The 15,307-nt window shown below is 35.8% G+C and overlaps 1 protein-coding gene across 1 annotated transcript in view; it reads left to right on the top strand.

Moving 5' to 3' along the window:
• Positions 1–15,307, top strand: part of camk1d (calcium/calmodulin dependent protein kinase ID) — an 88,811-nt gene that overhangs the window by 43,928 nt on the left and 29,576 nt on the right. The window contains exon 3 of the mRNA XM_015392805.1: positions 6,054–6,128. Coding sequence (XP_015248291.1) covers positions 6,054–6,128 — 75 coding nt within the window. The remainder of the gene's footprint in view (positions 1–6,053; positions 6,129–15,307) is intronic.

The following is a 15,307-nucleotide window of genomic DNA, read 5'->3' as shown; positions in this document are numbered from 1 at the left end:
TTTTATTTCAATTTAGTATGGGAAAAAAGTCAGAATTCTGACTTTTTTTCTCAGAATTTTGACTTTTTTCTCAGAATTCTGACTTTCATCTTAGAATTCTGACTTTAATCTTAGAATTCTGACAGATAACAAACATGTTAGGATCAAGCCATAGCCATGTCTGTTTTAGAGACTAGCTCTCTTGTTTTAATGACCTTCTGCTCCTCCATTAATGAGGGGACCCCTCGGGCACGTAAAATGTTTCCTAATTCCATCATTTTCCACCAATGTGTCACTGGCTCTCTCAAACAACTCACATCTTTGTCAGTGAAGCTGAGTGCTCCCACATCTCTTCCTTCATGATGCCCATCTACATTAATATCCAAAATTCTGAGATTAAAGACAGAATTCTGACTTTTTTTCCCATACCATACTGATATAAAGTTAAAAAATCAGTTTTTTCAGTGGCCCTAATCCTCTTCCGTAGACATGTTATACATCCTTAGAAAGATTAGATTTTCCACAATTCAAACGCCAAGTTAATTTTATGGATAGCATGATCACCAAAGCACAATTAATAAAGATATAGCAGCACGTTAAATCTGAATTTTTTTAATGAAGTTTTGGCTTCCTACCTTTGAAGCTTTCCTGAGGCCATATTATAAATGCAATCTTCAATTTTCATTTGTCCATAAGGGTCCACAGATGAAAAGTAATCCAGCATATTTTTATAATGAAGACGTTCCATGATGAGAAAATCGCTGCATGAAATCCGTTTTGTCGTTATACAAGTCTCAGTTGTAACAAAAAACATTCAGTAACTCAAACTAATGTTAACAATGGAAAGCAGGTGAAGGTTTCGCCAATGGATGCGTTTCTTAACATTTAAAGGAATGTGTAGCAGGCTTGTTAAATGCATTAAAGGTATTTTGGAGGATTTATTTACCTGCCCTCTCCACTTAAAAAAAAATGCACATGCAAGGGCATGCACAAGCCCATTTCTCCTCGTGCACGCCCTGTTTAAAATGTGCTGTTCTAATTGCTTGTGCAAGCTTACTGTGTCCAAATACCACGGGGACTATAGGGTGGACTTTAGCAAACTCAATTAACTGACTGTTCAGACAGATGATCACTGCTTTTAACTCCCTGTTGCACTCGTAACTCCTCCTCCACTAATCTTTTTTTTAAGATTCTAAGTCATTATTTTTGTTCAAATACATGTTTCAGCTTAGATATGTTTTTGAACAAACTTTATGGCCCCATTGTAGCCCAATACAGGAATCCTATCGTGCATATCATGCGGCGTATCCCACATGTTGAGGAACCGTTACGATCCCTCTATGCTTGGTGTCTAGGATTGCCTTCAATTCGATGATTCGATGCAAGCAGCTGTTTTTCCTTAGAAAACTTTAAATCAATTTGACTGGATGATCTGATTTAATTGTAGAGTGTCTGGAAACGACGTGTTGTGAATTGGCGCAATATAAAAAAAACTGATTTGAATTGAATTGAGCACTGAATAAACTTTTTTTATACGGCTGATTCTAAAGACAAAGACAGTTATTAGTGGTTCAATATGTTTCAAAGTCCAGCTGAAATGAGAAATAAAGGATATGTCGAGATGGAACCAACACATACAATATAATACATTCACAGGGAATTATTAAAGGGACGCACTCAAGTCTGGTGCAACAATCGAGAAGTTTGATGCAATTAAAAGCCACTGGTTGACTAATTTGTCTTTACAGTGGAACATTAGGAGAAAATTGTGGTTGAGAGAGTGAGAGAGAAAGCGAGATGCTGACATTTATTTGGATAAATGGATGTTATTACTGCAAACAGTTCAGAGCATCCATAGCAGTTCTATTGAGTCTAAGACTCACAAGCTTGGCTTATGAAAACCTAATGGATTTCCTCAGAACCTGAACAAATGACACTTTTTTATTATCCAGGAAGCAAAGGTTGGAGTTTTAATAACATATCTTTGCAAGCAGTTTTTAGTATTAACTCATGGAAATATCATCCCAAGGCAAACAGATATATACAAAATGTAGCCATAAAGATTAAAAGATTAATCTTTTTCATTCTAACTTAATCCAATTGTAAAATTACTTAATTATTCTACATAAAGCATAACTCATTCTTTATTATACACAGCAAAAATTTCTATAATATCCAATTTTCTTCTTTTCAGAGAAAAGAAATCGGCCTATGAGATAAGGGAAAGACACTAATCCTTAAAGCCTAATTAATAGTTAATTAGGCTTTTAAATAATTTGTTTAAGTGATTGTATTCTTAAAAGAAGTTAAAAAAAAAAAATCTTAATCCAAGCCATCTGTTGTATCTAGGACTGAAACAATTAATGGGATTAATCGGGATAAATCAATTAATCGTCAACTAATCGATTAATTGTTGATGGGAATGAGGAGACTCAAAACATGCTTTTAGCTGATAGAGCAACCCACCTTGAGCAGCAATTATACCAAATAAAAAAAAATATATGCAGACTTTTTGCATTTAAGATAAGAACAATTTCCAATTGTCAATATGCTCTATCCAGAAGTCCTCAAGTGTAAAAATTTTAGTTTAGGCTGGTTTGTTTAGGTAAAAAAATCTTCTTTAAGGAACCTTTGGCTATCTGATTACTAATCGAAAAAATAAATGACAGATTAATCGATTTACAAAATAATCGTTAGTTGCAGCCCTAATCTTATAATTTGGTAAATAAATCTAAAGATGAGCTCAAATATCTTTATCTGGGTTGCTTTTTCACTTTGTAGAAATGAAGATTTGGAAGTTGGTTTTATTTTCCTGAAAATATTTTCTTGGCAATACAAAATCACATGATCAAACTGTAAATTGTGAAACAATAACAATGTTATCTAAACTTATCCAAGTCCATCAAGTCGTTGAATTTTCTTTTATTTAAAGGGTTGTTCTAGCAAATTAAAACACTGTAAATTTAATCCAGAACGTGTTTATTGAGATTAGGTCCATTGTACGGAGTGAATTGTGTTCCATTTTTGGATCCAAGTTTTGTAAATGGAAATTCAAAACATACATTTAATACATTGAAATAATAAAAAAAATGTAATCAAGAAATGAAACTTTAAAAAATATATTCAAGAAAAGGTTATGAGAATGCATTTTATTAAATTTTTTTCAAATAAATATTTTGTTTTCTTTTATTTCTGTTTTTCAAACTGAGTTTTGAAATTTTCATTCTTTTCAAATTATTTTACGGATCACACTCTTCATGTCGAGCCTGATGCAAATGCTCCCTCTTGACTAATAAAATGTTTTTTCTTTAACAATTATTAACAGTAGTGACTGTACTTGGGCTTGAAGTGTAAAGAATATGGTTTGCAAAATGCTATTTGAAAAGAATACAATTTGTAAAACTCATCTGAAAAACAGAAATTTAAAACAATAAAATGTGAGAATACACATTCTTTAAAATAAATAAAGTTTGAAAATATCAAATTTGAAAAAAAAAAGAAATAGATTTTTTCCCCCTAGGTTTCATCTTGGAAAACAGCTAAATTACTCTCAAAACATTTTTTAGTTAAGATGTTTTTTAAAAGTTTAATATCCGGATTGCGTTTTCTTTTCCAAATTTCTATTAAAAAAACCTGTTATTTGCTTGCAAGAATAATGGCACAGACTTCACTCCATACACTGCCCACCTTTCCCTCCTAGACCTGCTGCCTCTGGGGCCTGACTTTAGATAGCTGGAGGACAGTGGATGATTTTATATCAATATTTGGACAAAACCTAGAAAAATGACACATAGAACACAATCTAATTCATGAGGTAAAACATCTGTCTTTCACTGGAGTAACAGAGTATGGTTTTGATCAGTGCATTTCAACACAGCAGTCATTGAGAAGTCCTGGAGCAACAGAATTTTTTCTTAGGCTGTAGATTCAATGATATCTAACAGCTTCAATGATCCGTTCTAATACGGGAAATAGAGCCGAGTGTTACTGGAATCAAACAAATGGTCCAGATTTGAAGATTCTCTTCCCCATTTAACAAATCCTGAGAAAAAAATGAGTGAAAAACTGAAATAATTGGAACAAAATGATTAAACATTCTCTGATTGTCGTCACCCCTTTTTTTTTTTTACCCTATTTTTCCAAAATAAGATGTCTTACCGTGCTGCTACAGCTGTGACAGAAATCTGTGAATGAGAGCAGCTCGTAACAACGTGGAGAGGCTTTTTTTGTGAATGCAACCCGACTCCGGTCTACCATTACACCCAGGCTGCTGTCTGCCAGCCCATCATTATCCCAGACACGGCTTAAATCCATGCATTATCCCCTTTCAACACGGGCTCGTGTTGGTGTGGGCGTGAGTCACGTCGTAGCTCTGTGGCTCATCGCTCGCCTGCCGTCCAAGGGTTCATACGCTCTAAAAAAGTGTTAGACGTCTCACCTGAGAACCCGCAGTGCATGTGTGGGTTTGTGGGAATTACCTCTACTTACAATGCAGACGATGATTAAAACCGCAAGCCCTCATGAGCTGAATCTGGATTTTATAAGCTTTAAGCTATGAGGGTAACACACAGTAACAGCTGGTGAAAGCACCCTCATCATTTCTCCATCACTTCTGGGATTAATCTGGGATTCAAAGTTTTTTCTTTCTAGCTGCAGCTAGTAAAATTAGTAAAGCATCTACAGGCTAGTAGCCGTTTTCTTAAAGAGTTGAATTCTGACTTTATATCCAACAGCCGTCTCTGTCACCAGCTGTCATTTTTATAAATGGACATAAAAAAATAAAAAAAATTGTTACAGCAGCTGCAAACTGATTTTAAATGTTTGAGTTCAACTTATGGTGTAGATGATGTTCATTCAAGCTTCACTGTCAAATGTTAGCTTAACTCATACAAAGTACTGTGACCTGATATTCCCGATTTCCGGGGACAGTCGTCGTTTTGCACCACCTGTCCCCGACTAAGGCTACGTTCCCACTGCAGGCCTTGATGCTCAATTCCAATTTTCTGTGAAATACGATTTTTTTTGCGTTGCTGTTCATATTTCTAAATATATGCGACTTGTATGTGATCTCCTTTGTGAACTGCAGTCGTACAACGCAAGTGTCCCGCATGCGCAGTAGAGGATGCAATGACATCACAGGCCAGCGTGTTCTGTGTTTACAGAAGTAAAAATGGATGGTAGCATCTAGCAATCTTTCCCAACCATAAAAATACATTCTTTTCAAGATGGTTAAACATAAATACTGCTCTCCGCATCATCGTCTGCCATGGTTGTTGTTCTTCTGGCCGCTTTTTCTTATCAAGACCCAGAATAGTAACCTGTGTCGAGAATTAATGGCGTTCAGGTCGGATGAATGCGACCTGGCCATTGAGACACAGGTCGCATTTGAAAAGATCAGATTCGTATCGGATTCAGGACCACATAGCCATTGTCTGCCATGCTAGTATTTAGAGAATTATAAAGACGATGATAGAGGTGAATGTTTTTTTCACTCATACACAACCTTCACGACACATACTGTCACAGCATTTCTTATAAGGTGAATTTGCATAATATGGGACCTTTAAATTACTTAGTGATGAAAACAGAACCCCAGTTCTGCCCCGGCAGATGGCCGCCCACACTGAGTTTGGTTCTGCTGGAGGTTTCTTCTTGTTAAATTGAGTTTTTCCTCTCCTCTGTCGCAACAAGCATGCTTAGTGTGACGGATTGCCTTTCAACTGGTTTTCCTTAGATGGAAAACTTTGAATCAATTTGACTGGGTGAACTGGTGAACTGGAAAGTGCCTTAAGATGACATGTGTTGTGAATTGGCGCTATATAAATAAACTGAATTGAATTAAATTGAATTTAATTAACCAATTTTTAACTCTTTGAAAGAAGAGTTAGCATGAAGATGTTTTGCTAATGTTACTAGCTGCTGCTAGTAATTTTCTATGTTCTGCCCCTGGATGGGGAGTGAGATGGGGGTCTTCTCTTAAAGTCGATCATCATCTTTTCTTTCCGATTGGTTCCTTCCACAGAGTGACAAAAGTTAACTCACTGTTTTCTTTTGGTTTGTCTTTGCTTTTGCAGGATCAAGCATGAAAACATTGTGGCTCTGGAGGACATCTATGAGAGTCCGGACCACCTCTACCTGATCATGCAGCTGTGAGTTTATCTTCATCTTCACGTTGTGTGTTTCTAGTCGGCCCTTCAAACTGTTGATCTTTGATCGTGGGATTGAGTTGCTCTACCCTTCTGTGCCAGGTTAGAGCAGCTTATACAAGAGCAGGAGTTGGTTAGGAGGTTTGGCCCTGATGCTGGAAACAGTCTCTCCATTAAGGTGAAAGTGGCAGATGTGGATTACGCAAGAGTATCTCTGTTTACAAGGCATTGTCAGCGGATTATCTGTGCAGCCACATTTTTGGGTTCTTCTACCAAAAACAAAAAAAACAAAAAAAGAACGAGCTGTCCTCACTAACCACAATGAGTACTGCACTTTTAGGTCTAATCGCAGGGTTTCCTCTAGGAAATTCACGAATATCAAAAAAAAGACAGTAATCAGAGGTGAATAAGTGATTATAGCAATGTGGAAATCATTATTTTCAGAGAAAAGAAAAGACTATATTAAAAGCTCTACTGTATTTTTTGGACTATAAGTTGAACAATTTTTTTCATGGTTTCGCTGGCCATGCGACTTGTGCGACATATATGTGTTTTTTTTCACCACAAGGGGGCGCTTTGTACCATTGCACGCAACAACATGTATTCTATTAATACCACTGAAAGAAAAAATTTTACACCTTACCACAGTCGAATAACTTGATCCTATAGGCCTGAGGCTGCAGACCCTATTAGATGGTTTTGTTTTGCGTTTTTAAAATAGGCCTATTTCTTCTTTTAAGATAAACTTCATTGTTCATCTCCAGTGTTGTGGTCTTGCTATCATATAGTGGTCTGAATTACGTTAATTGTTTTTTACTCGTATCGGACAGGCGCACTTTCTGCCTGTTTTTGTTCTGCGTTGTTTATTTTCTTCTTCAGGAGAGGACCGTTTTCACTAACGTACCTGTCTTTGGAGATTATTTTATTTGATGGAATATTAATATATATAAATATATAAAAAGTTGCGACTTTTAGTCCGGTGCGACGTATATGGTTTTTTTTTCGTCTTCATAATGCATTTTTTGGCTAATGTGACTTAAACTCCAGAGGGACGTATAGTCCGAAAAATACGGTAGCTGTGTTCCTATGCCTTTGAGACAGTAACAGTAGAATGATGGCTGCTTCCACATGAAGTTGAAAAAACGCAAAAAAAAGACAGAAAAGTCACAACATTTGTTTCTAGTCGCTTGTTTTGGAAAAAAAGTGGGTCTGACGTCAGCTATAGCAACAGCATCACTAAGGTGGCAACACTGGACATCTTCATATCTCCTGTTTTCCTTTGCTTTAAGCGAGGCATACACTATACGATTTTTTGCCCTTTTCAGGCTGATTCTCCAGTCGTGGGAGTTTTTTTTCAATCAGGCCGAATTTCAGCATCATGGTGCGCCGTGTATTGTACAGGGCCTAACGAGGAGCAATCAGCCTCTCATGACCTACACCCGATCAGGAATCATATTGTCGGGAGAAAATCAAACGTGTTTGAAATTCAGTTGGTTGTCGTAGGATCGCATCAGAGTGTCGGGCCACACAGTGTGAGAAAATGCATCGTGACCTATGAACTTTTAAACCCTGTGGTTTAAAAGTTCATACAGTTTGAGCTGTAGCTGAGTGCAACGATTGAAAATATTGCAGTGTATTCCCGACATTGGAGAGCAGCTCAGCCCACTATAACCAGCTAGCTTTATACACTAGACAGCTTAACAGAAGGGCTGTGTTAAGTTTTCAAAATAAAGTACATTTGAACATTTAATTATATTTCATTTAATTTTAAACTCTGATTATTATTAGAATAACTGTACAAATATATAATATGCTATATTATATCCTAGGGCTGAGCGATATGACCTCAAATCAATATATATATATATAATCTAAAGAAAGAAACAACTGAAATGCAGATAAACATGGTTTTATCATATTTTGCCCGACTGCTCTGAGCATGTCTGATGATGACGTCAGAGAAGCAGTTTAACGAAGAAAATGTAAAAAGGATCAAAATTGTGTCAAAAAAGTCATAAAACATTTTTTAAAGATGTGTATTAGCATTCTTTAGTGAGTTAAGGATAGAAATAAGTAATTTCAGTACTATTATTATATTATTTATGGAAACCCGGATGTATATCTGTTCACGCATGAGCAGGACTGATTGTGCTTCCGGGACGGATTGGGTAGTGACAGGCACCACTTTTAAAAAGGTTGAGGAAGTTCGTTATCAGAACAGGTCTCAGCTGCCCTTTGTTATGGTGAGTGTGTTAATTGGTTAATTTGATTTGAATTGAGCTGATCACTCTGGTAAATGTTTGGTTTGTGCCAGGTTAATAAAGAAAATGGCTTTGAAGTATTTTATTGTACTAAAGACGAGGACAGGATATGTAACGTAAACCAAGATAATCAATAAAAAGTAAGACAGACTATCGGCTGAAGCAGGCATTGGTAAATAGACTCAGATAAAATGAAACAGAATAATTGAAAATCCACTATAAGGTGTTTATCTGGTTCAGTGGTTCTCAAGGGATCAACAGGGGTTTGCCTAAAGATTTTTTAGAACTGATTAGTGACCTTTAGATTATATCTTATTTAAATAGAGTTATAAGTTGTTTGGCTGTTTTTTTACACTTGATTTTTGTTGTTTAAATAGTAATAAATATGTAAAAATGGATGAAAGCATCACCGTCCCCGTTTCCTATTTTAAATTTCACGATATGCATTTATTTTCATTTACAAGCTGGAAATGTCCCCAGATTAGATTGCAGGAATCTGGTCACCTTACTCTTCCTCCATTTGGTTTTCCCCTCTCGGCATACATCGATCGCTCCTACGGTCTGAGAACAACAAGAGGGACAGATGAGAGCCAAATAGAGTCAGTGTTTATAAATTGGAAGCTTAGACACTGAGTTTTGCTCGCTGAAGAAGATGGATAAATGTTCCTGTGCTTGTTGAGTCCAGGAAGAAAGATTTTATCCACATTGGCTACAAGCAGCTCTTATCTAAACAAACACCTCACATTGTCGACGTTATGATTTTCTAATGGCTTTTTTAGTTCATTTACACGGAATTTAATGCATTATTTACTGTTATATTTATATGGACTTCCTGGCAGGACGGTCTAATTGGCAACTTTTCAATTTCTCTCCAAAGTGTGTTTTATTTTTGTGGAGGTGTCTCCCCTAATAAATGAATAAAAGGACATGAAGTTGATTTATGTAGATGACGTTTTACTTTTATGTTGCTTAGATAAAAGCCAACTTTCTTTTTTTTGCTTTTTGAACAAACCTCAAACCAGAAATTTTAAGACAAAGTTAATGACTTTATATATTCGTTTCAGCTGATATTTTTGGCTTGAAATACCTGCTGTGTTTTTTTTAAACATCAATTAAACAAGAGTCTCAGACAGTAATTAAGATGCAAATCAAGCTTTGTGCTGAGCTGTTACATCACCTGAAATCCTCCAAAGGTCCTTACTTTAGTTAAGCTGTTTAGCTTCAATGATAAAACCACTTAACCAAGTATTTCCGCTTCAAATGCGCATCCTCCCACCTGTTTATGTGTCTGGTACCTCTTGGCTGGTGATGGATGTTGTCCACTGGCTCCAATTATTGGCCAAGGTTGATGCTGGAGCAAGAAATATGGATGTAGCAGAAAATAAAGCAGCTGTTTTTTCCCATTTAAATCTTTCAGACATGTTTTGAAGTGCTATTTAGACTTTTTGCATATAAATTCAGAAGATTTTTTTTGTCTAAATGGGGTTGGTTAAATATAAAACTCACTGAATAGCTTTAAAGATGCCGTTAACAACATTTTAAATAGGTGTTATGAAGTCATCCAGCTGTTGATGACAGCCTGGCTAAGAGATGGTGCAGAAAAGGCAGAAGGTTTTTGTTTTGTTTTTTTTTAGCACCAATTTTGGTGTAACATTCAAATACTGCAAAGATCTGACTTTTAAAATAAAAGACGTGAAATCAAGAATAAACTGCTTAAATTGGCTACCTGACTCTTAATTTATTCTTAAATAGTTAATTATCTGTGTCTGTCCGTTCCATTCTGATTTTTATTTTGCCATCTTCCAAAATGTTACATTTTACACTGTAAAAAAAAAAAGAGAGAGAGAGAAAAAGGTTGTCCAAACTCAAATTTAAAGGGAAATTACTTGCAAAATCTAATTTTGATGTAGCTATTTCAGCTTATTTCTTTTTGTAGGCAGACCCTTAAGCTTGATTTATGCTTGGTGCGTTTGGTCAAATGCTCATTTTTGGGGGCAGTTGCTCAGGTTGGAAACCAGGATTATACGTCACATGGAGCCGCCAACAGCCAAACACCGCCTGCTGACGTTTAATGATGTTCCACATTCCATAGGTAGTAATGCCACACTGGTGTCATTTAAAGATATTCTGGATTATATTAGTGGATTTTAAATTGTTATTTATTTAAGTTTTTTGGGTATTTAGGACAATTTGCAGAAGATTTAGATTTGAAATATGAAAAAAAAAAACATAACTCTATTATCTTATTTCAAATGCATATTATGCAATAATGTTGTTTCAAAGTTAAAAACTTTTACTCCATTAACAGATCATTTTATTTCCCTGTTCAGATTACAGACAAATACAGTTACTTTCAGAAAATTTTTGATATTTTTGAGGTCATTTTCTTGCAGTCCAAGATGTCTGTCAATAAACACAGAAATGAAATTGAAAATGCAACTTCATGCACACTGCCCACTTTAACTGAATAAAAAGTTATTATTTATGAATTGTTATCATTTGGCGTTATTTTTGCTTTTAAATTAAATGTTTAACAGATAAAAGGTTAGTTGTGTGCTGTAGTTGTCATAAAAAAGTCAAATAGATGACATCAAGGAGTCCCTAATAGGAACCATTACAGCAAATCAATAGTTTATCTAGGAGATGCGCCTGGTAGAGCCCACTAACAACGATATACTATGAACTGGTTGGTAAAGGAGGTAAATATGCTTGTTTCATTATCTGGACGATTAGCTGGCCCTTTACTAAGGAAAAGCTTTATTGAGGCGTTGCTACATGTCTCGAGGAGCAAAATTACAAAAATATAGATGATTGGTTTGATAGGCTTTTAAATTCATAAATGGTATTTTGGGCCAAAGAGTAAAAAAAAAAAAAGATTTGGGGAGGGCACTTTTATTGTCCAGGGGGAAAAAGTACACGTACTCTAGCACCACCTAGTGTCTATCTGTGCACGTCCCTGGGCCAAATTATTTAATTCTGGGTTGCTGCTCCATATGGACGAAATTTGCACATGTCCTAGCTAGGAAAATTTGTAAATACGCTTACAGATACACATGGAAAACATAGCGAGCGAGCGAGCAGCAACTACTGCTGTTGAGGATTCCCAGATGTAAACACCTAGGGACATCCCATGATTTAGCTCATAAGTATCACCGCTACCAAAAGGTTGTGGAAAAACTCCAGGAAAGAAATTACTGTCGCTTTCAAACAGCATGAAGGCGATTTGGCAAACTTGTAAACAGCTGTGTTTCCTACTTCCTTGTGGAACTAGATCATTTTTAACTACACGGACAAGCATGGTGAGCGGTCAACAACTCCTACTGGCAAGGGTTTGCTTTTATCTATTTTATTTTAATCTGATGATTTAGCCCATAAATACCACCACTATCAACAGATTGTAGAAAAATTCCTGCAAAGAAATGACTGTCGCTCCTGTACGGCACGAAGAAGCTTTGAAAAAGTCGTAAACAGCTGTGTTTTCCACCTCCTTTGCATGCGTTTGGTTTTTAGTATCATTTATATGTTTGCAAACTCTTTGAATTTGCAGTGAGGCGGGGTATCGCACTATGTCTGCACTCCTCACCCATTCGACAAAAAGTTTTTCGCATAAAAATGTTATATTTGGGAGCATCTTAAGCCATTTGTATTATTAGTATTATTTTAAAGATGAAAAAACTTTTTTTAATTATTTAAATGCCATAAGCCATGATAATAATTTTGAAGATGGCTGGCGGCAGTTTCGCTCCACAGTGCAGACTCAAAGTCTGCACTACCCCCTCCGCCAAACAGAGACACATCGCAGGGACATGTGACCTCGTCTCAAACTCTTCAAAATAAACATTGGTTGTCAAACATCACAATTTAGCCTTTTCCTGTTGAAGTTTCATATTATTATGTTTTTCAACCATTTTCATTTATTTTCTTACATGTACATAGTAGCTGCCTGAGTTTCAGTGGTTTAGTCAAGAGTTTTAATTTAGATATGATAGGATTTGGAGTTGAACGATTTTTGTCAATATATTCTTATATTTTGAATGGAATATGTGAATTTATTCAAAATGTGTGCAGAGTTGAGTGTTTGACCATGATTTGAACGCACAGCAGTTATTTGATTACATTGCATAAAGTTAAAACAGCATTAATTGCATTAAAAACCTTAATTATTATCCCTAATATATCACGCTTCATTTTTTCGGTTTACACAACTAAAAATAGTTTTTTTTTTCCTTAAAAAAAGGATATTTTTTGTTTTACAGGGTATATTTACCTTGCTGATTTTAAGTAGTAAATGTTTTTCATGTCTTAAAAGTATTAAAAGCATCCCACGATCAGAGGGTTGTAAATGTTCTGATCTAATGACACGACGCTTCCAATAACAAGTTTTGAAGTTCTGCAGTTGGAGACGGAGAGAGAACCACGTACTGTAGACCCCTCCTCTGTTTGCTCATCTGTTCCTCACACCTTATTTCCATCCCTCTCACCTCTTCCTTTCCTTTGGCTCGCTTGCATTTCTTTATTACTTTCCATGTTCATTTTTGTCCCCTGTTACCATCTGTTAATGGAACACGGGTTGGTTTCCATAGCTACAGGGTCAAAGGTAAGCAGTGGGTATTGACGCTGCAGAATAGCCTTGAAACCTGCAAGTTTTTATCTTAAAATGTGAAGTGGCAGCATTTCTGTCCAGAAGTAGGGGAAACTATTAAATAGATTTAAAGATATTTTTTTATGCTTCAGATATGAATGAAATTTTAATACGCAGTGATATTAAAGATCGCAATATGAGCATATTCAAAGATCTAACTGCAGCTTCCTCTCTCTTGTTATGCTTTATAGCTAGCCGGCAACCATTTCTGAAACTCCCCAGAGTACTTTCTCCAGCTCCATCAGGCGGCTATAAAAAGGCACTGAGAATACCCATAATATACTCCTTTACCATCTCCAATAAAGTGATGGATAAGAAACTAATAAAGACACAGAGACAATTTTAGAGAGGTCGTTTAGCAAAAATGTGAAGTGAGTAATTCTTTACCTTTAGATAAATTCTTGTATTGCCTTGTTGAAAAAGACACCATCAAAAATCTCTTACGCTATATTTTGCATGCAATGGGCATCAGATCAAATACAGATATTAGTTTTCTGTCGTTATGCATATTTGTGAAGCAGCACACCATGACCTGGCTCCACACAGCTGGCCTTTTCTGATTTCTCTAAGACAGGGCCTCCTAAACGTTTCAGCTTGTGACCTGAAAAATAACAGACAGGCTTTGTTTATACTTGTCGCAACTGCAAGGTGCACGCCACCAAATTAGGTAATTTTAGGCTTCCACTCCCTATAGAAAGCCTAAAGTGCAACAATTTACTCATTTTACCATATGTTTAGTTAAAAAGTCATAAAAGAAATGCTATTTGGTTAATCAGAATGCAGTAAAATACAGCAAAATGTTTCATTTTGGTAATTGGACATTGTCTTTTACCCTTACAGTGGTCGATGCACATTACCACGTGAAAAGCTGCGTGCAATGACTGATATCAAGTGTTTTTTAGGGTGATTAGTTAGAGCTCATTTAACTGCATTTTAATAAGATTTGCACCACATTTTACATTGTTTTAATGACTTTTTAACCAAACGGATTGTAAAATGGGCAAACTGTGGCACTCTTAGCTTTCCATAACGCCCCTCGGGACCTGTGCGGATAGAATTTCCTGCAAACCAAGGAAAATTTGCAACCAAACAGACAAACATAGTACACGAGCAACAGCTCCTACTGACGAGGGCTTGCATTTATATAGATTCATTTGATGATTTACCACCACTATCAAAAGGTCGTAGATACACAGCTGTAACCATTTAATTACTTAATTTATATATTTTTTCATTTATTTAATTAGCATTTTATGATATATCTCATATTTAAATCATGTGTTAGATGAATAAATAAATACTAACATTAAATTATTTAATTAATAAGTTTAACTTTATCTGTATTACTTTAATGGGATATTTAATTAAACCAAACCAAAAGCTTTCCAGAATGCGAATCTTTGTTGCTTCACTTTTGTTATTGTAGAACTGTGTATCAAGTGCAGGTTCCTATGAAGACACCTCAGATGAAATGCAATTAACTGCAAAGGTAATGAAAGTTAATGAAAAATACTTTAATCATGAAAACTGTGTTTAAGCCTCGGCGCTAATTGACAATAAGAGAAGAGGAGGCTGCTAATGAAGACCAGGCGGCTGGTAGCGTTCAATCATTCTGACTGAATTAGAAGGACAGAAGGCTGCTCTAAAAGAAGCGGTGCTTGGAGGAACATCATCAGCATTAACGTCCAAGGGTAACTTTGATACGACGGAGTTAGAGAATTTTTTTATTTTGAGAATAAAGTCGTAACATTACGAGCATAAAGTTGTAATATTACGATAAATAAAGTTGTAATATTACAAAAAAATTGCAATATTATGAGATTGAAGTCATCATACAACAACCCGTCTCAGAAAGAAAGCTTTGAGCTACAACCAGCATATGATGGCCGACCAGCTCCACCAAACAGCAACCTGAGTCCACTTTGAGATGCTGACCAATTTGATGTTGGTGCTAAAAGATTTTCTTATTTGTCAAACCAGAGCCTTTACATATTGCTCGACATTACTCATTATAGTGAAGAAAATGCTTCTTGTAGGAGTTGTCATAAAATACAACTTGTTTCTCATAATTTTAGGACTTTATTCTCTAAATATTACGATTTTATTCTCGTAATTTAATGACTTAATTCTCGTTGTTTTCCAACTTAATTCTCATAATGTTACGTCTTTATTCTCAGAATTTTAAGACTTTATTCTCGTAATGTTACGACTTAATTCTCGTTGTTTTCCAACTTAATTCTCATAATGTTACGTCTTTATTCTCAGAATTTTCAGACTTT

This window comes from Cyprinodon variegatus, unplaced genomic scaffold (assembly GCF_000732505.1).
Source record: "Cyprinodon variegatus isolate N-32 unplaced genomic scaffold, C_variegatus-1.0 Scaffold607, whole genome shotgun sequence".
NCBI lineage: Eukaryota > Metazoa > Chordata > Actinopteri > Cyprinodontiformes > Cyprinodontidae > Cyprinodon > Cyprinodon variegatus.
Note: the sequence above shows the minus strand (reverse complement) of the source record. Positions and strands in the feature narration are given on the sequence as shown.